This window comes from Salvelinus namaycush, chromosome 3 (assembly GCF_016432855.1).
Source record: "Salvelinus namaycush isolate Seneca chromosome 3, SaNama_1.0, whole genome shotgun sequence".
Lineage (NCBI taxonomy): Eukaryota > Metazoa > Chordata > Actinopteri > Salmoniformes > Salmonidae > Salvelinus > Salvelinus namaycush.
This window is the reverse complement of record NC_052309.1, coordinates 4,904,200-4,928,532: the sequence shown is the minus strand read 5'-3', so window position 1 is coordinate 4,928,532 and position 24,333 is coordinate 4,904,200. Positions and strand designations below refer to the sequence as shown.

Sequence of the window (24,333 nt, the reverse complement as noted above, 5' to 3'; positions counted from 1 at the left end):
ACAAATCCTCTTTCTCTACATTTGAATAACATCTTAGCACTACATTGTTTGCGGGTCCTACATCGTGAGTGAATAGTGAAAATTTGTTCATAACAATGTGTACATTGAATTACAGAATACAATCGATTCACATTGTTGTCAGCTGAACTGAATACATACAGAACATATGACAAACATAATATATTCACTGTAGTTGCAGGTGTGGACATAAAATCAATGTTCAGTGATATCAGGCATGACTTTGCACGAGAGTGGTTTCGTGTGCTAGGGGTTAGGCCCCCACTGCCCTGATTAAATGGATAACACTGTATGCATCCCAATTGGCACCCTATGTTCCTATGGGCCCTGGTCAAGTAGTGCACAATGTAGTGAATAATGTGTAATTTGGGACGCATCCATTATACAGGGGGAGGCTGGCTCACTGCTGAATAAAATATAACACTCACTCACCCGCCAAGCTTTCACAGAATGGAACCTATGGGCAGGGGAGAGAGGGAAGGAGAGAGAGAGGAGGGAGGGAGGGAGGTGTAGAGAGAGAGAAGAGCTGGAGGAGAAGGAGAGAGAGAGAGAAGGAGAGATGAGTGGGAGGGAAAAGACAGTGAGAGAGAGAAGAAGATAGAAGGAGAAAGGGGAAAGAGGGGAGGATTAAAACAAGGGAGAGTAGAGAGAGAGAGAGAGAGAGAGAGAGAGAGAGAGAGAGAGAGAGAGAGAGAGAGAGAGAGAGAGAGAGAGAGAGAGAGAGAGAGAGAGAGAGAGAGAGAAGATGATGTTTGGGAGGGGGGACTCAGCACAGATGATGAGAGGCTGAAGGAAAAAGGAACATGGTAGGAATCGGGGAGGGATGGAGCGAGGGATGAACGGAGAGATGGAGGGAGGGATGGAGCGAGGGATGAACGGAGAGATGGAGGGAGAGATGGAGAGGTGTAGTCTGTTGTGTTCTATCCATCAGATTTGCGCTGAGTGAAAGGTTGTATTAATTATGGATGTTTAGTGTAATAGCCAGGCTGTTTATTTAGTATGCCAGCATAATCAGCTGATTTATAATAATGAAGGGATGGAGAAAGGGAGGATGGAGGGATGGATAAGAGATAAATGGATTGAGGAAGAGAAGGGGTGTGGTTCACATGCCCTTAATTCTCTTCTCCAACATGTATCATTTACAAAGCCAGGAGGAGTTAGGGTGGGGGCCGCACCAACAGCACAATGAAATGTTAAATAAAATATAGACTAGAAGATGTTAATTGATCATGGAGAAAGATGGGGAGAAGTGGATGGAGAGAGAGAGGGGGCTGGGAGAGAGAGAGGGAGAAAGAGAAATTGAGAAAGAGAGAGAGAGAGATATGGAGAGAGGGTAAAGACGGATGGGGAGAGGGAGAGGAAGGTAATGTAATACTCTCAGCAGCTAGCAGAGCTCTGGAACAGCCAGAGGGTCAGGAGCACTCTGGTCTATAGTGTTAAAGACATCATCATTACACACTCAACCCTATCAGCCTGAAATGTCTTCACTCAAAGAGCCAATAGCTTTTGGGTGGCGCACCTGGGTAAGAACATTTCAGGGTGCCGGTCAGGTGTGTTTGCGAGGCAGTGGTCCCAGGTTCTAGTCCTGCTGTGAGCTGGAGCAGGACCAAGTGGTACGACTAAGAAAGCAGCGTGACGTCCATTACACCCGGCATAAAAATACTACACACATCATTATCACACCGTTGACCTCAACGCATCCTGGGAGGTATTACGGCATCTCTCGTCAGTCGTGACGGCTGGTGGTGGTGTGTCAGGACAGGGCATTAAGAGACTCTGTGTCACTGTGTGGTCCCTATCGACTGCCACTATCTCTTCTGGCCCCTGTAGTGACAGCCTGCCTGGCTGCCTGCCTGCCAGGCTGGCCTATCGATAGGTCTCCCCAGGGCTGCAGTGACATCTATCTTCCCACTGTCTGTGTCGTTAACACACCTGCTACATCCTCATTACCCACGCCATTAGGAGAGGTACACACACACACTCTTACGCAGGCTCGCACACAGACACACACACAGGTAGACTCACACACCCACACACATATATGCACAGTATCACTGTCAGACTTACCCAGGCACACTGACATATGTAGGTATACTCAGGTACTTAACACAGGCACAGATTGGGATGGACATTATGGCCTAACTCACCACAAGTCTCATCAAGTGTCACATGTGCACACATTCCTATGGGATAGTGCACACATTCCTATGGGATAGTGCACACATTCCTATGGGATAGTGCACACATTCCTATGGGATAGTGCACACACACGTACAATGCTGTCACAGTTGGAACAGGAAAAATAAAGGAGTGAGAGTGAGGGAATCAAAATGGGAAGGGAGAAGGAGTCTGTGAGAGGGAGAGAGGGAGAGAGGGAAGGAGAGGGAGAAGGAGTCTGTGAGAGGGAGAGAGGGAGAGAGGGAGAAGGAGTCTGTGGGAGGAAGAGAGGGACAGAGGGAACGAGAGGGAGAAGGAGTCTAGGAGAGGGAGAGAGGGAAGGAGAGGGAGAAGGAGTCTGGGAGAGGGAGAGAGGGAACAAGAGGGAACGAGAGGGAGAAGGAGTCTAGGAGAGGGAGAGAGGGAGAGAGGGAACGAGAGGGAGAAGGAGTCTGGGAGAGGGAGAGAGGGAACAAGAGGGAACGAGAGGGAGAAGGAGTCTAGGAGAGGGAGAGAGGGAGAGAGGGAACGAGAGGGAGAAGGAGTCTGGGAGAGGGAGAGAGGGAACGAGAGGGAGAAGGAGTCTGGGAGAGGGAGAGGGAGAGAGGGAACGAGAGGGAGAAGGATTCTTGGAGAGGGAGAGATGGAACGAGAGGGAGAAGGAGTCTGGGAGAGGAGAGAGGGAACGAGAGGGAGAAGGACTCTGGGAGAGGGAGAGAGGGAACGAGAGGGAGAAGGAATCTTGGAGATGGATAGAGGGAACAAGAGGGAGAAGGAGTCTGGGAGAGGGAGAGGGAGAGAGGGAACGAGAGGGAACGAGAGGGAGAAGGAGTCTAGGAGAGGGAGAGAGGGAACGAGAGGGAGAAGGAGTCTGGGAGAGGGAGAGAGGGAACAAGAGGGAACGAGAGGGAGAAGGAGTCTAGGAGAGGGAGAGAGGGAGAGAGGGAACGAGAGGGAGAAGGAGTCTGGGAGAGGGAGAGAGGGAACAAGAGGGAACGAGAGGGAGAAGGAGTCTAGGAGAGGGAGAGAGGGAGAGAGGGAACGAGAGGGAGAAGGAGTCTGGGAGAGGGAGAGAGGGAACGAGAGGGAGAAGGAGTCTGGGAGAGGGAGAGGGAGAGAGGGAACGAGAGGGAGAAGGATTCTTGGAGAGGGAGAGATGGAACGAGAGGGAGAAGGAGTCTGGGAGAGGAGAGAGGGAACGAGAGGGAGAAGGACTCTGGGAGAGGGAGAGAGGGAACGAGAGGGAGAAGGAATCTTGGAGATGGATAGAGGGAACAAGAGGGAGAAGGAGTCTGGGAGAGGGAGAGGGAGAGAGGGAACGAGAGGGAACGAGAGGGAGAAGGAGTCTAGGAGAGGGAGAGAGGGAACGAGAGGGAGAAGGAGTCTGGGAGAGGGAGAGAGGGAACAAGAGGGAACGAGAGGGAGAAGGAGTCTAGGAGAGGGAGAGAGGGAGAGAGGGAACGAGAGGGAGAAGGAGTCTGGGAGAGGGAGAGAGGGAACAAGAGGGAACGAGAGGGAGAAGGAGTCTAGGAGAGGGAGAGAGGGAGAGAGGGAACGAGAGGGAGAAGGAGTCTGGGAGAGGGAGAGAGGGAAAGAGGGAGAACGAGAGGGAGAAGGAGTCTAGGAGAGGGAGAGAGGGAGAGAGGGAGAGAGGGAACGAGAGGGAGAAGGAGTCTGGGAGAGGGAGAGAGGGAACGAGAGGGAGAAGGAGTTTGGGAGAGGGAGAGGTAGAGGGAGAGAGGGAACGAGAGGGAGAAGGATTCTTGGAGAGGGAGAGATGGAACGAGAGGGAGAAGGAGTCTGGGAGAGGAGAGAGGGAACGAGAGGGAGAGAGGGAACGAGAGGGAGAAGGAATCTTGGAGAGGGATAGAGGGAACGAGAGGGATGATAATGATGTTTGAGGAGTAAGGGAACATAGGAGAAGGAAAATAACAGAGTGAGTGAGTGAGCTGGAGGTATGGGGGAGAGATGGGGAGATGGAGGGAGACCCAGGGATCCCTTCCCTCTGCAGCCTGTTGTGTTCTATCCATCAGCGTTGCCGTGAGCGACAGGCTGTATTTATGATGGATGTTCAGTATAATAGCCTTTGGTTTGGTATGCAGGCATAATCAGCTGCTTGATTCACTGATGCAGGGGGACCCAGGTCTCTCTCTATTATTCTCTCTCTCTCTTTGTTTTTCTTCTCCTGCTCCTTCTCCTTTTCTTCTTCCACTCCTTCTTCCCTCCCTCCCTCCCACTCAATTCCCCTCCTTACCCTGCTCTCCGCCTCTTTTCTTCTCATTCTCATCGAAACAGAAGATGAGAGAGAGGTGCCCCTCTGAGCGGACATCTTTAAAGAAACAGAAAGCAGGGAAGGAAATGGATCATTAAAGATGAAACACACCATTTACCCTGCATGTCATGTCCATTTACTGTGTTACTGCCCTTCTCTCTCTCTCTCTCTCTCTCTCTCTCTCTCTCTCTCTCTCTCTCTCTCTCTCTCTCAATCAAACACCCCCCACACACACACACCTATACCCCCCTTTATGACAGCTTTGCACACTCTTGGCATTCTCTCAACCAGCTTCACCTGGAATGCTTTTCCAACAGTTTTGAAGGAGTTCCCACATATGCTGAGCACATGTTGGCTGCTTTTCCTTCACTCTGCAGTGCAACTCAACCTAAACCATCTCAATAGGTCGGGTGATTGTGGAGGCCAGGTCGTCTGATGCAGCACTCCATCACTCTCTTTGTTGGTCAAATAGCCCTTACACAGCCTGGAGGTGTGTTGTGTCATTGTCCTGTTGAAAAACAAATGACAGTCCCACTATGCACAAACCAGATGGGATGGCATATCAGTGCAGAATGCTGTGGTAGCCATGCTGGTTAAATAAATCACAGACAGTGTCACCAGCAAAGCACCCAACACCATCCCACCTCCTCCATGCTTCACAGTGGGAACCACACATGGGAGATCATCCGTTCACCTACTCTGCGTCTCACAAAGACACGGCGGTTGGAACCAAAAATCTCAAATTTGGACTCATCAGACCAAAGGGCAGATTTCCACCTGTCTAATGTCTATTGCTCGTGTTTCTTGGCCCAAGCAAGTCTCTTCTTCTTACTGGTGTCCTTTAGTCGTGGTTTCTTTGCAGCAATTCGACCATGAAAGCCTCATTCATGCAGTCTCCTATGAACAGTTGATGTTGAGATGTGTCTGTTACTTGAACTCTGTGAAGCATTTATTTGGGCTGCAATTTCTGAGGCTGGTAACTCTTATGAACTTATCCTCTGCAGCAGAGGTAACTCTGGGTCTTGCTTTCCTGTGGCGGTCCTCATGAGAGCCAGTTTCATCATAGTGCTTGATGGTTTTTGCTTCTGCCCTTGAAGAAACTGTCAAAGTTCTTGAAATGTTCCGTTTTGACTAACCTTCATGTCTTAAAGTAATGATGGAATGTCGTTTCTCTTTGCTTATTTGAGCTGTTCTTGCCATAATATGGACTTGGTCTTTTACCAAATAGGGCCATCTTCTGTATACCACCCCTACCTTGTCACAACAAAACTGACTAGCTCAAACGCATTAAGGGAAAAAATCCACAAATTAACTTTTAAAAAGGCACACCTGTTAATTGAAAATCATTCCAGGTAACTACCCCATGAAGCTGGTTGAGAGAATGCCAAGAGTGTGTAAAGCTGTCATCAAAGCAAAGGGTGGCTACTTTGAAGAATCTCAAATATAAAATATATTTTGATTTGTTTTACACTTTTTTGTTTACTACATGATTCCATATGTGTTATTTTATAGTTTTGATGTCTTCACTATTATTCTACAATGTAGATACTAGTAAAAACAAATAAAAACCCTGCAATGAGTAGGTGTGTCCAAACTTTTGACTGGTACTGTATTATAACTAGTTATTTATTTATACATATTTCTAATCAGAACGCCGTCCGATGGGAAATCTCCATATCCTGATAATTTGTATATCCACCACCACCTCCAGATCCAGCAGGCCGGGGCACGTTCCCTCTCCCCCTCCCCAGCCACAGTGACCCTCTCTGGGCTAGACTAGCTTGGCAGACCAGGCCAGCTCTGGGGATCAGCTGGTGAAGCAGGCCTTTATAATGCCTCTGTTATTGGACTGGAGGAAGTAGATCAACACTTAACATTGCAGTCTGCAGCCCTATAGCCCTGAGGTCCTAAAATACTGCACACACTCACACGTGTGCATACACACACACTCATACAGATAAAGGTGAAGTCCTTCTGGTTTGAGATTCAATTCTTGTTTGCCATGTCGCCTGTTTAAGTTAGAACTTTTGTCCAAGCTGACAAGTGATCAAACATCTCCCTACTAATATTCTCTCTCTCTCTTTCCTTCCTCCTCTCCTCTTCCACCTGCCTGCCTTCCCTCTCCTCTTCCTTCCTGCCTCTCCCTCTCTTCTCTTATTCCCTCTCTATCTCGCCCTTCCTCTCTCCCTTGGTGTTCTTGTTGTTGCTGCTGCTGTCTGGGTCTGTGTGCATTTGCCCTCTCACATTGATCTATAATGGACGGATTTCCATCTCGTTTGATGCCCGACTTCAAAGCCGCTGTGATTATGATTCCGATCACACCGGCGAAGTAAAATGGAATTATCATTGGCACCAGGGAGAGTCGGGAGAGAAGGTCAGGGTGGGCTGGGGTAGAGGTGGGGTGGGGGAACGGAGAGCTCCCTAACACGGAGGGCAAACTAATGGGACAAAGAGAGGGTGGGAGGGAGGGAGATAGAGAAGGAGGCAAAGAGGGAGAGTTGTCCTGATGTCCTTTCTATCTCATTTGGTAGACATTGAGCTTATAACTCCAGAATAGTGGGTTTGATTCACAGGACCGCCAATACGTAAAATGCATGGCTGTAAGTTTATTTGGATAAAAACCTCGGCTAAATATATGTTTATATATTATGAGATGCAGGAAGGAAGAGGCGAGGGAGGGAGGGGATAGAGAGAATGGTTGGGTGTGTTACTTTCTAAATGTAATCGATTATAGTTACTAGTTATGTCCAAAACTGTAATCAGTAACATAACTTTTGGATTACCCAAACACAATAACGTAATCTGATAACTTTTGGATTACTTTCCCTTTAAGAGGCATTATTAGAAGAAGACAAAAGTAATTAACGCATTTGGTGTGTCATCATAGTGGTCTCTGACTTGTGGTCAGACTCACTCAGGTGGAACAAACTTAAAACTGTGCCTTAGGCAGCAGCTACTCTACTTGGGGTCCAAACACATCAAGGCACTTACATTACTTATAAAAGAAAAGATAAAACAGTAATCAGTTACTCCCCAACGTGTTATCAGTTATTCCCCAACCCTGATGAAGAGAGAGGGGGAGAAGACAGCAAGGTAACCACCGCAGTGATTAACCAATCAAGGCTTGAAAACCCTGTGTCGTTTGGGCATTCAACCAATGACTGGAGAATTCAACACCAAAGGGTGTGTGTTACTGAGGACAAGGTCGAGGATTCATGGAAGTGATGCTTAATTTCAAAAGTCATGTTGAAAGCTAAACATTGTCAACCATATACACTCCTGTTCAAAAGTGGGGGTCACTTAGAAATGTCCTTGTTTTTGAAAGAAAGCACATTTTTTGTCCATTAAAATAACATCAAATTGATCAGAAATTCAGTGTAGACATTGTTAATGTTGTAAATTACTATTGTAGCTGGAAATGGCAGATTTTTTTAATGGAATATCTACATAGGCGTACAGAGGCCCATTATCAGCAACCATCACTCCTGCGTTCCAATGGCACATTGTGTTAGCTAATCCAAGTTTATCATTTTGTGCTGATTAAAGAAGGAATTAAACTGGCCTTCTTTAGACTAGTTTAGTATCTGGAGCATCAGCATTTGTGGGTTCGATAACAGGCTCAAAATGGCCAGAAACAAAGCACTTTCTTCTGAAACTCGTCAGTCTATTCTTGTTCTGAGACATGAAGGCTATTCCATGCGAGAAATTGTCAAGAAACTGAAGATCTCGTACAACGCTGTGTGCTACTCCCTTCACAGAACAGCTCAAACTGGCTCTAACCAGAATAGAAAGAAAGAGTGAGAGGCCCCGGTGCACAACTGAGCAAGAGGACAAGTACATTAGTGTGTCTAGTTTGAGAAACAGACGCTTCACAAGTCCTCAACTGGCAGCTTCATTAAATAGTACCCGCAAAACACCAGTCTCAACATCAACAGTGAAGAAGCCTACATAGAACCATAGGATAATATTAACGATGTGTATAAACACTGGATGACTGACAGGGGGCGCTGTTTTGAAGCGACTACGAATCCATTTTAGTATTTCTCCTCCAGTGTAAAATTAGTATTTCTCCTCCAGTGTAAAATTAGTATTTCTCCTCCAGTGTAAAATTAGTATTTCTCCTCCAGTGTAAAATTAGTATTTCTCCTCCAGTGTAAAAAAATAAGATTTTGGAAGCTATAGAAATGCATGTATTAACGTTTACATTCATTTTTGCCATGTATATTCTACTACAGACACCTTAATGCATACTTTAACATTATATTATGTGAACTAAACATACAAATAAAGTATTTTTTTTAGAGAGTAATAATGTTACTGTCCCAACTAGAAAAAAAACAACGAATGCATGTAATTTTGTCCTTGAAGCATTGGAGAACTGCATATTGGAGTACCAATATGGTACTCTCAATGGCCAGTACATACAGTAGCATCAACAATCCATGGTCGGGTTACAGTAGAACGGGTTACAGTAGAACGGACCAATACAGTATATAGTAGCCTACATACAGTATTTGTATTAATGGCTTTGAATAAAGTATCCAAGACCGCCCTCACGTGGTTGATTACACACGTCGCAGTGGCCTGAAAAAGCAACATTGGAGTGTGATGCTGTCAACCTCTATTGCGATCTCAGAGCCGAGGATCCACACGGTGAACTGCGTGTCGGGACCAGAGAGAGAACCAACCGAACAGGCATCTGTCATCCTTCTCATTCCGCCAAAGCCCCGGTTGAAGTCCGACGCGGTAGGTTACCGTGCATTTTTTACCGTTCTAATCATCATGCGTTTTGCCGCGCCCTGAATAGCGGTCCATCTCTCCAATAATGGGATACGCGTTGCGATTTAGGTAGCATAATATAGCGTGGATGCATGATAGGCCTCTATATTTTTAAGTGTCGTTTAAGATCCATACATTCCTATGTTTTTAGCAGTTTGTGGTAGCCCAAGCTTTTCCAGCATCATGTCAGATTAGTCTGGTCGTGTCATATGTTGTTTTATAGCCGACAGCAGCATCATCCACAACATCAACCAGTTCATATTCATGTTGGACTAAATATAAACACACAGGCCTGTTTTGTGTTGTTTGTTCTGTTTACAGTCAATCTATTAAAATAACTACGTGATTAGGCTAAATACCAATGAACGTGGTTTGTTTTTGGGTGTTTGATGTTATCCCTCTGTTGTTTATGATTGTAAATGGATGAAACAACAATAAACTGGGTATAATACCACACGATGGCAGCATTGTAACCAAGTCCAGGGGTTCTTTAGGAAATGCGTTGTCACTGTTCTGATGGGATCATTTGATGTCTTAACTCTATTAAACAAACAGGTTGTTGATTTTGAGGTATTTTTACATAGAGAGAGAGGAAGCTGCAAGACTGAAGTTTAAGATTTTAATGATGATCCCAAGATACAAAAGCTTTTAACAACAATTAGTCTTCATCCTCTTGTTTTGTAGGTTACTCTGATCCTGCACATAAAATGACCCGGTCTCTTTGAAGCTCATCCTGGCAGAAAGTTATGTCATCTGTGATGTCTATGTCAGAATGTGGGAATCTCTGAACTCTGGTCCTTGTTGTTTTTAGGTGTGAACTTTGAACTCTGCTGAGGTGAGCTGACAGGATTAGACAGACATACAGCCAGACAGACTCAGACAGACTATCCTCTAGCTGCCACCATGGGCTACCTAGCCACCACTGCCACCCTGCTTTCCTTACTGCTACTGGGAGCTGTGACGGCCAGACTGGACACTAAAAACACCAAGACAGGTAAGGGACCAGGTGCTGCTGGCTGATGGCCCTGAGCAACACATTTGATATTTTAGTCATTTAGCAGATGCTCTTATCCAGAGTGACTTACAAGAGTAATTACAGTAGGGTTATGTACCTTGCTATAGGGCACTTTCACCTAGTTGGCTCGGGGATTCAAACCAGCGACCTTTCGGTTTCTGGCCCAACTCACTTAACCATTAGGCTTCCTGCTGCCCACAACAAAAGGGCACAGAGGGACTTTCCTAGGATGGTTATTTTCCCTGGATGGCCATTCCAGCCAGTAATGAAAATGGATTATTTAGAGGGCTCACTGGGTTTCAAAGCACTTAACATTGAAAGGAGGAACTGGCATCCACTAGACAGGGCACCAGGACAGGGAAGGGGCCTGTTTATCCACTAGACGGGACAACAAGACAGGGGAGGGGCCTGTTTATCCACTAGACAGGACACCAGGACAGGGAAGGGGCCTGTTTATCCACTAGACGGGACACTAAGACAGGGAAGGGGCCTGTTTATCCACTAGACGGGACACCAAGACAGGGAAGGGGCCTGTTTATCCACTAGACGGGACACCAAGACAGGGAAGGGGCCTGTTTATCCACTAGACAGGCACCAGGACAGGGAAGGGGCCTGTTTATCCACTAGACAGGACACCAGGACAGGGAAGGGGCCTGTTTATCCAGTAGACGGGACACCAAGACATGGAAGGGGCCTGTTTATCCACTAGACAGGACACCAGGACAGGGAAGGGGCCTGTTTATCCAGTAGACGGGACACCAAGACATGGAAGGGGCCTGTTTATCCACTAGACAGGACACAAGAAGAGGGAAGGGGCCTGTTTATCCAGTAGACAGGACACCAAGACATGGAAGGGGCCTGTTTATCCAGTAGACAGGACACCAAGACATGGAAGGGGCCTGTTTATCCACTAGACAGGACACAAGAAGAGGGAAGGGGCCTGTTTATCCAGTAGACAGGACACCAAGACATGGAAGGGGCCTGTTTATCCACTAGACAGGACACAAGAACAGGGAAGGGGCCTGTTTATCCACTAGACAGGACACTAAGACAGGGAAGGGGCCTGTTTATCCACTAGACGGGACACCAAGACAGGGAAGGGGCCTGTTTATCCACTAGATAGGACACCAGGACAGGGAAGGGGCCTGTTTATCCACTAGACAGGACACTAAGACAGAGAAGGGGCCTGTTTATCCACTAGACAGGACACTAAGACAGGGAAGGGGCCTGTTTATCCACTAGACAGGACACTAAGACAGGGAAGGGACCTGTTTATCCACTAGACAGGACACCAGGACAGGGAAGGGGCCTGTTTATCCACTAGACAGGACACCAGGACAGGGAAGGGACCTGTTTATCCACTAGACAGGACACCAAGACATGGAAGGGACCTGTTTATCCAGTAGACAGGACACCAAGACAGGGAAGGGGCCTGTTTATCCACTAGACGGGACACCAAGACAGGGAAGGGGCCTGTTTATCTACTAGACGGGACACCAAGACAGGGAAGGGGCCTGTTTATCCACTAGACAGGACACCAAGACAGGGAAGGGGCCTGTTTATCCACTAGACAGGACACTAAGACAGGGAAGGGGCCTGTTTATCCACTAGACGGGACACCAAGACAGGGAAGGGGCCTGTTTATCCACTAGACGGGACACCAAGACAGGGAAGGGGCCTGTTTATCCACTAGACGGGACACCAAGACAGGGAAGGGGCCTGTTTATCCACTAGACAGGGCACCAGGACAGGGAAGGGGCCTGTTTATCCACTAGACGGGACACCAAGACAGGGAAGGGGCCTGTTTATCCACTAGACGGGACACCAGGACAGGGAAGGGACCTGTTTATCCAGTAGACAGGACACCAGGACATGGAAGGGACCTGTTTATCCACTAGACAGGACACCAAGACAGGGAAGGGGCCTGTTTATCCACTAGACGGGACACCAAGACAGGGAAGGGGCCTGTTTATCCACTAGATAGGACACCAGGACAGGGAAGGGGCCTGTTTATCCACTAGACGGGACACCAAGACAGGGAAGGGGCCTGTTTATCCACTAGACGGGACACCAAGACAGGGAAGGGGCCTGTTTATCCACTAGACAGGACACAAGGACAGAGAAGGGGCCTGTTTATCCACTAGACAGGACACCAGGACAGGGAAGGGGCCTGTTTATCCAGTAGACGGGACACCAAGACAGGGAAGGGGCCTGTTTATCCACTAGACAGGACACAAAGACAAGGAAGGGGCCTGTTTATCCACTAGACGGGACACCAAGACAGGGAAGGGGCCTGTTTATCCACTAGACGGGACACCAAGACAGGGAAGGGGCCTGTTTATCCACTAGACGGGACACCAAGACAGGGAAGGGGCCTGTTTATCCACTAGACAGGGCACCAGGACAGGGAAGGGGCCTGTTTATCCACTAGACGGGACACCAAGACAGGGAAGGGGCCTGTTTATCCACTAGACAGGACACCAGGACAGGGAAGGGACCTGTTTATCCAGTAGACAGGACACCAGGACATGGAAGGGACCTGTTTATCCACTAGACAGGACACCAAGACAGGGAAGGGGCCTGTTTATCCACTAGACGGGAAACCAAGACAGGGAAGGGGCCTGTTTATCCACTAGATAGGACACCAGGACAGGGAAGGGGCCTGTTTATCCACTAGACGGGACACCAGGACAGGGAAGGGGCCTGTTTATCCACTAGACAGGGCACTAGGACAGGGAAGGGGCCTGTTTATCCACTAGACGGGACACCAAGACAGGGAAGGGGCCTGTTTATCCACTAGACGGGACACCAAGACAGGGAAGGGGCCTGTTTATCCACTAGACAGGGCACCAGGACAGGGAAGGGGCCTGTTTATCCACTAGACAGGACACCAGGACAGGGAAGGGGCCTGTTTATCCAGTAGACAGGACACCAAGACAGGGAAGGGGCCTGTTTATCCACTAGACAGGACACCAGGACAGGGAAGGGACCTGTTTATCCACTAGACGGGACACTAAGACAGGGAAGGGACCTGTTTATCCACTAGACAGGACACCAGGACAGGGAAGGGGCCTGTTTATCCACTAGACAGGACACCAGGACAGGGAAGGGGCCTGTTTATCCACTAGACAGGACACCAGGACAGGGAAGGGGCCTGTTTATCCACTAGACAGGACACCAGGACAGGGAAGGGGCCTGTTTATCCACTAGACAGGACACCAAGACTGGGAAGGGGCCTGTTTATCCACTAGACAGGACACTAAGACAGGGAAGGGACCTGTTTATCCACTAGACGGGACACCAGGACAGGGAAGGGACCTGTTTATCCAGTAGACGGGACACCAGGACATGGTAAGGGGCCTGTTTATCCACTAGACGGGACACCAAGACAGGGAAGGGGCCTGTTTATCCACTAGACAGGACACAAGGACAGGGAAGGGGCCTGTTTATCCACTAGACAGGACACCAGGACAGGGAAGGGGCCTGTTTATCCAGTAGACGGGACACCAAGACAGGGAAGGGGCCTGTTTATCCACTAGACAGGACACAAAGACAAGGAAGGGGCCTGTTTATCCACTAGACGGGACACCAAGACAGGGAAGGGGCCTGTTTATCCACTAGACGGGACACCAAGACAGGGAAGGGGCCTGTTTATCCACTAGACGGGACACCAAGACAGGGAAAGGGCCTGTTTATCCACTAGACAGGACACAAAGACAGGGAAGGGGCCTGTTTATCCACTAGACGGGACACCAAGACAGGGAAGGGGCCTGTTTATCCACTAGACGGGACACCAAGACAGGAAAGGGGCCTGTTTATCCACTAGATAGGACACCAGGACAGGGAAGGGGCCTGTTTATCCACTAGACGGGACACCAGGACAGGGAAGGGGCCTGTTTATCCACTAGACAGGGCACTAGGACAGGGAAGGGGCCTGTTTATCCACTAGACGGGACACCAAGACAGGGAAGGGGCCTGTTTATCCACTAGACGGGACTCCAAGACAGGGAAGGGGCCTGTTTATCCACTAGACAGGGCACCAGGACAGGGAAGGGGCCTGTTTATCCACTAGACGGGACACCAAGACAGGGAAGGGGCCTGTTTATCCACTAGACAGGACACCAAGACAGGGAAGGGGCCTGTTTATCCACTAGACAGGGCACCAGGACAGGGAAGGGGCCTGTTTATCCACTAGACGGGACACCAAGACAGGGAAGGGGCCTGTTTATCCACTAGACAGGACACCAAGACAGGGAAGGGGCCTGTTTATCCAGTAGACAGGACACCAGGACAGGGAAGGGGCCTGTTTATCCAGTAGACAGGACACCAAGACAGGGAAGGGGCCTGTTTATCCACTAGACAGGACACCAGGACAGGGAAGGGACCTGTTTATCCACTAGACAGGGCACCAGGACATGGTAAGGGGCCTGTTTATCCACTAGACAGGACACCAAGACAGGGAAGGGGCCTGTTTATCCACTAGACAGGACACCAAGACAGGGAAGGGGCCTGTTTATCCAGTAGACAGGACACCAAGACAGGGAAGGGACCTGTTTATCCACTAGACAGGACACCAGGACAGGGAAGGGGCATGTTTATCCACTAGACAGGACACCAGGACAGGGAAGGGACCTGTTTATCCACTAGACGGGACACTAAGACAGGGAAGGGACCTGTTTATCCACTAGACAGGACACCAGGACAGGGAAGGGGCCTGTTTATCCACTAGACAGGACACCAGGACAGGGAAGGGGCCTGTTTATCCACTAGACAGGACACCAGGACAGGGAAGGGGCCTGTTTATCCACTAGACAGGACACCAGGACAGGGAAGGGGCCTGTTTATCCACTAGACAGGACACCAGGACATGGAAGGGGCCTGTTTATCCAGTAGACAGGGCACCAGGACAGGGAAGGGACCTGTTTATCCACTAGACGGGACACCAGGACAGGGAAGGGACCTGTTTATCCAGTAGACGGGACACCAGGACATGGTAAGGGGCCTGTTTATCCACTAGACGGGACACCAAGACAGGGAAGGGCCTGTTTATCCACTAGACAGGACACAAGGACAGGGAAGGGGCCTGTTTATCCACTAGACAGGACACCAGGACAGGGAAGGGGCCTGTTTATCCAGTAGACGGGACACCAAGACAGGAAGGGGCCTGTTTATCCACTAGACAGGACACAAAGACAAGGAAGGGGCCTGTTTATCCACTAGACGGGACACCAAGACAGGGAAGGGGCCTGTTTATCCACTAGACGGGACACCAAGACAGGGAAGGGGCCTGTTTATCCACTAGACGGGACACCAAGACAGGGAAAGGGCCTGTTTATCCACTAGACAGGACACCAAGACAGGGAAGGGGCCTGTTTATCCACTAGACGGGACACCAAGACAGGGAAGGGGCCTGTTTATCCACTAGACGGGACACCAAGACAGGGAAGGGGCCTGTTTATCCACTAGACAGGGCACCAGGACAGGGAAGGGGCCTGTTTATCCACTAGACGGGACACCAAGACAGGGAAAGGGCCTGTTTATCCACTAGACAGGACACCAGGACAGGGAAGGGACCTGTTTATCCAGTAGACAGGACACCAGGACATGGAAGGGACCTGTTTATCCACTAGACAGGACACCAAGACAGGGAAGGGGCCTGTTTATCCACTAGACGGGACACCAAGACAGGGAAGGGGCCTGTTTATCCACTAGATAGGACACCAGGACAGGGAAGGGGCCTGTTTATCCACTAGACGGGACACCAGGACAGGGAAGGGGCCTGTTTATCCACTAGACAGGGCACTAGGACAGGGAAGGGGCCTGTTTATCCACTAGACGGGACACCAAGACAGGGAAGGGGCCTGTTTATCCACTAGACGGGACTCCAAGACAGGGAAGGGGCCTGTTTATCCACTAGACAGGGCACCAGGACAAGGAAGGGGCCTGTTTATCCACTAGACGGGACACCAAGACAGGGAAGGGGCCTGTTTATCCACTAGACAGGACACCAAGACAGGGAAGGGGCCTGTTTATCCAGTAGACAGGACACCAGGACAGGGAAGGGGCCTGTTTATCCAGTAGACAGGACACCAAGACAGGGAAGGGGCCTGTTTATCCACTAGACAGGACACCAGGACAGGGAAGGGACCTGTTTATCCACTAGACAGGGCACCAGGACAGGGAAGGGGCCTGTTTATCCACTAGACGGGACACCAAGACAGGGAAGGGGCCTGTTTATCCACTAGACAGGACACCAGGACAGGGAAGGGACCTGTTTATCCAGTAGACAGGACACCAGGACATGGAAGGGACCTGTTTATCCACTAGACAGGACACCAAGACAGGGAAGGGGCCTGTTTATCCACTAGACGGGACACCAAGACAGGGAAGGGGCCTGTTTATCCACTAGATAGGACACCAGGACAGGGAAGGGGCCTGTTTATCCACTAGACGGGACACCAGGACAGGGAAGGGGCCTGTTTATCCACTAGACAGGGCACTAGGACAGGGAAGGGGCCTGTTTATCCACTAGACGGGACACCAAGACAGGGAAGGGGCCTGTTTATCCACTAGACGGGACACCAAGACAGGGAAGGGGCCTGTTTATCCACTAGACAGGACACCAGGACAGGGAAGGGACCTGTTTATCCACTAGACAGGGCACCAGGACATGGTAAGGGGCCTGTTTATCCACTAGACAGGACACCAAGACAGGAAAGGGGCCTGTTTATCCACTAGACAGGACACCAAGACAGGGAAGGGGCCTGTTTATCCAGTAGACAGGACACCAAGACAGGGAAGGGACCTGTTTATCCACTAGACAGGACACCAGGACAGGGAAGGGGCCTGTTTATCCACTAGACGGGACACCAGGACAGGGAAGGGACCTGTTTATCCACTAGACGGGACACTAAGACAGGGAAGGGGCCTGTTTATCCACTAGACAGGACACCAGGACAGGGAAGGGGCCTGTTTATCCACTAGACAGGACACCAGGACAGGGAAGGGGCCTGTTTATCCACTAGACAGGACACCAGGACAGGGAAGGGGCCTGTTTATCCACTAGACAGGACACCAAGACTGGGAAGGGGCCTGTTTATCCACTAGACAGGACACTAAGACAGGGAAGGGACCTGTTTATCCACTAGACGGGACACCAGGACAGGGAAGGGACCTGTTTATCCAGTAGACAGGACACCAGGACAGGGAAGGGGCCTGTTTATCCACTAGACAGGACACCAGGACAGGGAAGGGGCCTGTTTATCCACTAGACAGGACACCAGGACAGGGAAGGGACCTGTTTATCCACTAGACAGGACACCAGGACAGGGAAGGGGCCTGTTTATCCACTAGACAGGACACTAAGACAGGGAAGGGGCCTGTTTATCCACTAGACAGGACACCAAGACAGGGAAGGGGCCTGTTTATCCACTAGACGGGACACCAAGACAGGGAAGGGACCTGTTTATCCACTAGACAGGACACCAGGACATGGTAAGGGGCCTGTTTATCCAGTAGACAGGACACCAGGACATGGTAAGGGGCCTGTTTATCCACTAGACAGGACACCAAGACAGGGAAGGGGCCTGTTTATCCAGTAGACAGGACACCAAGACAGGGAAGGGGCCTGTTTATCCACTAGACGGGACACCAAGACAGGGAAGGGGCCTGTTTATCCAGTAGACAGGACACCAGGACAGGGAAGGGACCTGTTTATCCACTAGACAGGACACCAGGACAGGGAAGGGGCCTGTTTATCCACTAGACAGGACACCAGGACATGGTAAGGGGCCTGTTTATCCACTAGACAGGACACTAAGACAGGGAAGGGGCCTGTTTATCCACTAGACAGGACACCAAGACAGGGAAGGGGCCTGTTTATCCACTAGACGGGACACCAAGACAGGGAAGGGACCTGTTTATCCACTAGACAGGACACCAGGACATGGTAAGGGGCCTGTTTATCCAGTAGACAGGACACCAGGACATGGTAAGGGGCCTGTTTATCCAGTAGACAGGACACCAGGACATGGTAAGGGGCCTGTTTATCCAGTAGACAGGACACCAGGACATGGGAAGGGGCCTGTTTATCCAGTAGACAGGACACCAGGACATGGGAAGGGGCAAGATGACATTAGACAAGGAGAGTTTGTCATGGAGTCATTAGGCTACATTCTTAATGGAATCTGAGACCCTTTTTTGGGAGTGGGGATCCGTAGAGTCAAAGGTACTGTGTGAAGAGTGTTTAGGTCTATTGGTGTAGTTCTGTGCTTTTTTGGCACTGGGTTTAGGCCTTAGTTAATTAGTAACAAAGATTGTTACTATTGTACTCTACCTCATAGGTTCGACAGATTTAGGCCGAAAATCTGTATTAAACTATTTTCAAAGTGGAATCAGGTTATATGAAAAATAGACTATCCATTGAGATAAAAAAAAAAAAAATGTGAATGAGTGTTGAAAGTACAACGACTAAACCCCCCCCCCCCCCCCCCCCCCCCCTCCCAGTGTTCCTGGACAAGCAGGAGGCCAGTGAAGTGATCACCCTGTCCCGCCAGAAGAGGGCCAACGTGGGCAACGAGGAGAGCCTACTCCCTGCCAACCTGGAGAGGGAGTGTCTGGAGGAGGTCTGCAACTACGAGGAGGCCAGAGAGATCTTCCAGGACTCCTACCGCACGGTGGGCCAATGCTCCCTCTTCCCACTGAGCAGATTTCTTTCCTCACACCTCCCTCTATTAGACTCCCTTCTTTCCTCACCTCCTTCAGCTCATCCTTCCTTTTCTCACCTCAGACGTCCTCTTTAACAACCTCCAAACCTTCCTCCTTTCCTTGTCTCTCTCCACTCATCTCCTTTTTTTAATCTCTCTTCTTGCTTCTGATGATTCTGTAGACATGTTGAATCAAACTGACAGTGGACTCCTGATGATTCTGTAGACATGTTGAATCAAACTGACAGTGGACTCCTGATGATTCTGTAGACATGTTGAATCAAACTGACAGTGGACTCCTGATGATTCTGTAGACATGTTGAATCAAACTGACAGTGGACTCCTGATGATTCTGTAGACATGTTGAATCAAACTGACAGTGGACTCCTGATGATTCTGTAGACATGTTGAATCAAACTGACAGTGGACTCCTGATGATTCTGTAGACATGTTGAATCAAACTGACAGTGGATTTTGTTTTGATGTTTCAGGATATCTTCTGGTCAGTCTACATAGGTAAGTGTAATGATTCTGGTCAGTCTACATAGTTAAGTGTAATGATTCTGGTCAGTCTACATAGGTAAGTGTAATGATTCTGGTCAGTCTACATAGGTAAGTGTAATGATTTTGACTGACGTTCTCTTGGAACATATCAGAGTACTTAGTCTTTTAGGTTACCACTCAGTTGAAATCCATGTGATTTGGTGTGACAGTTAAAATAGCTTCACCCAAGAACATGTGTGTTAGTAAATGTACCATTTGACAGGCTGTGTTGTTAACCCTGTGTGTGTACAGATGGGGACCAGTGTGCAGAGAAGCCGTGTAAGAATGGAGCCATGTGCTCAGACAGCGTGGGGGGATATGACTGTGTCTGCAAGTCAGGCTTCTTTGGAGTCCACTGCGAGACAGGTGAGAGACGTGAAGGACCCAAAACCGAGTTGATGGGGAACTCATGTTGTAAAAAAAACGTCAACAGTGAAGAAGCCTACATGTTTTTTAAATTAAGTTTCAAAATAACAAATTCAACAAATCCGTAATTATTTCAAATCTTTCTATGGATCCACTAACTGTGCTGTCGAAATTTGAAATATACCTGATCTTAATTCTCTCATCTCTCCCTCCTGTCTCCCCCTTTCTCTCTCACCCTCTCTGTCTCTCTCTCTCTGTGTGATTGTAGATCAGACAGTGTGTATGTTGGATAAGACCAAGGGCTGCAGTCAGTTCTGTAAGCCAGGATACCAGTCCTATGAGTGTTCCTGTGCCCGTGGCTGGAAACTAGAGGAGAAGGAGAGGGTGAAGTGTATTCCTGCAGGTCAGTGACCATATACTACTATGCTACACTATACTATGCTATCCTATATGTTAAGCGATTCTGTACTGTACTCTGCTATTCTAGCCTCATCCTGATCTCGCTAGCAGATAGTGAAACAGAATGTAAGCTTACTAGATCAGGATGGTTCGTACGAGGCTAATGCTATGCTATACTAGATACTAAACTATACTCAGTAATTCTCTCTCCCTCCATCCCTCTCTCAGTGACATTCCCCTGTGGGAAGGTGAACAGCCTAAGCCAGTGGACAAAGAGACAGTCAACCAACATCGCCAGCAACTTTGAGGGACTAGCCTGCAACTCTGGAGAGTGTCCCTGGCAGGTAGGAAAACACACACCACTATGAGGTACACACACACACACAATTCAAACTAGGTACACACTGTCCACTGACAGGCGCTATTATGCTCTTTGATTCATTTTTCTCATGAAGTCAACCCCTCACTATCAAAGCTACAGCACATTAACCCAATATTCCCATAGTTGTGATAATGTATTTTGCTGTGTCATCTCTGCTGTATATTGTAACTGTTGTGTTGTCATTGTGCAGGCCATTCTGAAGAGTACAGAGTCTGTAGGGTTCTGTAGTGGTGTCATTCTGAAGGAGAACCTGGTTCTAACTACAGCCCAGTGTGCCCAGAAATACATCAACTTCCAGGTGGCTGTTGGTGAGTGCTCATCATGGAGCATCATGTCCAGTCTACGGGCTCAGGCTCCACTGGTTGTGTGTGTGTGTGTGTGTGTGTGTGTGTGTGTGTGTGTGTGTGTGTGTGTGTGTGTGTGTGTGTGTGTGTGTGTGTGTGTGTGTGTGTGTGTGTGTGTGTGTGTGTGTGTGTGTGTGTGTGTGTGTGTGAGGGTATGTTTTTGATTTGCTTTACAGTATGTGTTCCTTAATTGATGTTGAGTACTTCGTCCCTCCCCTCCCAGGCAAGCGCCAAACCGCATCTGAAGATGGCGAACAAACACTCTATGTCCAAGTCGTCCACGTCCACCCCCGCTACGTACCCGGTCGCCCTGACAACGACCTGGCCGTCCTCGAGCTCCGCGAGCGCATCGTCTATAAGAAACACGTGGTCGCTGCCTGCCTGCCCGAACGCGACTTTGCAGAGGTCGTCCTGATGACTGGCGAGTATCCGGCCGTGGTCACTGGCTGGAAGGACCCCGTGGACGCCACGGAGGTCCAAGGCCCGCTCACTCTCAACCATCTGGCGTATGAGCGTCTGCCCCAGTGTGTGGAGAGGCATCCAGGGTTGGTCACCAACAAGATGGGCTGTACGACGGTGAGACCCAAGGGTGACTGCATCCTGGGGCCGGGGAGTCCCATCCTATCTCTCCACAGGGAGGTGTTCTATCTGACCGGGGTAGTCTCCAGACCAGCAGGGGCAGACTGTAGTCAGGGTTACATCTACCAGAAGGTGTCCCGTTTCCTGCTCTGGCTGCAGCCCCTCATGGACTCACGCTAAGGGGGCACTGAATCCCAAATCAACTCCTAGCCCCCACCCCCTATGCAGTAGGGTAGATCTGAGAGGATTGGAAAGATGTCCTTTAAGCTATATGGCGCCAATTCCCGTTTGGCCTATCTGAAGGCCAGATGGAGCTACCACCATATTGCTTATACCGGTCCAATCCTCTCAGATCTATGTAAGTGCTTCGTGACTAGGGGTTTGGGATTCAGGGGTAGTGATCAGGGGGAGGGAGGGTACAGGGAAGAGAGTGAGAGGTTGAGTGGGTTAGGAGAATAATTGTGAGGGTTGATGGTATTGGACAACGGCTTAAATGGATAGGAATTAGGGAAGACAAGACAGGGAGAACGGAGGTGACACTGTCAAGGAAATCAATAAATGGAGGATATTGTAATATTGGATAGAGGTGGAAAGAGATAGGGGTCATGTGGGAGGAGAAGAGGAGGGAGGGAAGAAATCTGAACAGGGAGCATGATGGAGGGAAAACACAACGTAAAGGGAGGGCCAGAGAAAAAGGGGGAAATTGAGATGCATTGTGTTTGTGTAACATACCTTACTCTTATCTTAGGTCTTTTTTCATTGGAAGGGTCTGGTTGTCCATATGACTGATGTCTTTTGCTTAAATTATCCGTTGTCGTTTAATTAAAAAATATATATAATTAGGCCTATAAGTTGAATTCCACCTATCGTATAGTATATGAGTTGGGGGTACTTGAGAAGACTCATGAGACCATAGGCTTACTGGTAAAATGTACATGCGGGGGTATTTCAGGGGTTCTCTAGGAAAAGTAAAATTCTATTGATGGTACAGTTAGCGAAAAAAAAGTTGGGAACCACTGCCCTAATGAACACAACCCACATCTGTGTAGTTCTCTATTTATCCCACAAGGTGGCGGTCTTTTCATTCAAATACTATTGTATCATGTCCTACCAAATATAGTACCTGGCTGACTGCAGATAGACTAGGGGAACATTAAATAATGCAGCATGCGTGTTCTGTTGCTCTTGTCTTACTCTTAACTGATGTTCTTTTTTTGGAGAGAAGGGTTGGTAATTGCACTGTATACCTTTTAATGTTAATCACTTTACTAAGAATGTATTAATAAAAGTTCACCTCTGATCTGGTGTCAGTTTAATTAATTTCTGAGGAATATGGGTCAATTGAAGAGAAGGAAGAACAGAAAAGAGGGAAGACTACAGGTAGACTCTCTGTTCTGCAGTGCATTAAGGAGCATCTGCGTCAAAGTAAATGTGTCACAATGACGACGAGTGAAGCTGTCTATGACTTTGTAATGCTGTCAACTGTAGCCTACTTTGATCTCCAGCACCTTCTCAAAGCTGTTATATGGATCAGAACCACTGCTTTTCCTGGTGGTGTAAATGACTCACTGGCATGCCGAGAGCAAGAAGCAGGAGACTCACACACAGATGTGGTGATCTTATCTGTAATAGCTGGCATTTGAGTCTCGAATGATCACTTCTACTCCCACTGCTACAGACGCTACATCATTTCACTATTGTGTCCAATATCAAGCTACCATCACAGCCACATTCCCCCCTAGTGTTGTTTGGCAACATTTTCCCACAATCCATTGCAAAGACACTACTCTCCAACTTCTCCCAGCCTCCTTGGCGACCTCGGCCTGGTCCGGGACAGCTCCCAGCCTCCTGTGTAACCCAAGAAAGAGAGGCGGAGCAAGGGAAGAAAGACAAAGAAAAGAAAGGAGAGATGCCAAATTGCCAATAACAGAACCTTTCCTGACACTTTTGATCGGGCACTTGAAAAGGGAGTCGGAACACCCCTGCCAAAGCCTGGGGGCCCTCGCCGCTTTGGGGCCCTGGTTGCCATGGCATTCTCCTAGGAGATGTCTCCTGGCTCCAAAATATGCTCCCAGCTCCTTTAGCCTCTGTCCAATAGAGATGCATTTGAGTGGAGCTCCTTCCTTCCTGTGCCTGGCCCCGTGTGCTGGCCCTGCCACATCCTTTCGCACCGCAGTCCTGAGACAAGCACACCAGTACTGCCCAGCCCTGCAGGGAAATGGGCAATATGTAGAAAACAACGAGGACACTTCAGGTGGATACACAGCACTGTTGCCAGATTTAATTGACACTTTCACACAGAAACTGAGCAAAATTCCCACCAAATCTACTATAAGGCAGCGTTCACACAGGCAGCCCAATTATGATATTTATTTCACTAATTGGTCTTTTGAACAATCATATTAGCTCTGAGAAAGATCTGATGTGAAAGAAATCTGATGTGATTGGTCAAAAGACCAATTAGTGGAAAAAATATCAGAATTGGGCTGTAAACACAGCCAAAGTAGTCAAATTGTAAGATGGAAAAAAATACCCCAATATGACAACTCTAATGTAGAGAATGAAACAAGGAGGTGGAGAGAGAGAGAGCGGTTTAGGAAGGGAATGAGACTCACTGGGTTTGATGAAAAGGTGAGAATGGAGGAACATGAGAGAGCCTGTTATTGATGTGACAGAGAGAAGTTAATATAAAGTGCTCTCACTTTGAGCTGACAGAAAAAAACATTGCAATGTGATAGAGACAGCTGGGGAATATAGTTTACAGTGATTACGCC

General features: G+C 48.8%; 1 protein-coding gene across 1 annotated transcript; it reads left to right on the top strand.

The window, feature by feature from the left end:
* Positions 1 to 9,093: 9,093 nt before the first annotated feature.
* LOC120044871 (coagulation factor X-like) lies at positions 9,094 to 22,859 on the top strand. Its single transcript, XM_038989568.1, has 9 exons — positions 9,094 to 9,193; positions 10,038 to 10,220; positions 18,747 to 18,916; positions 19,438 to 19,462; positions 19,742 to 19,855; positions 20,124 to 20,258; positions 20,483 to 20,598; positions 20,827 to 20,944; positions 21,204 to 22,859. Exons 2-9 carry the CDS (start codon positions 10,130 to 10,132, stop codon positions 21,737 to 21,739), a joined length of 1,305 nt encoding a protein of 434 aa, XP_038845496.1. The 5' UTR covers positions 9,094 to 9,193; positions 10,038 to 10,129; the 3' UTR covers positions 21,740 to 22,859.
* Positions 22,860 to 24,333: the final 1,474 nt, after the last annotated feature.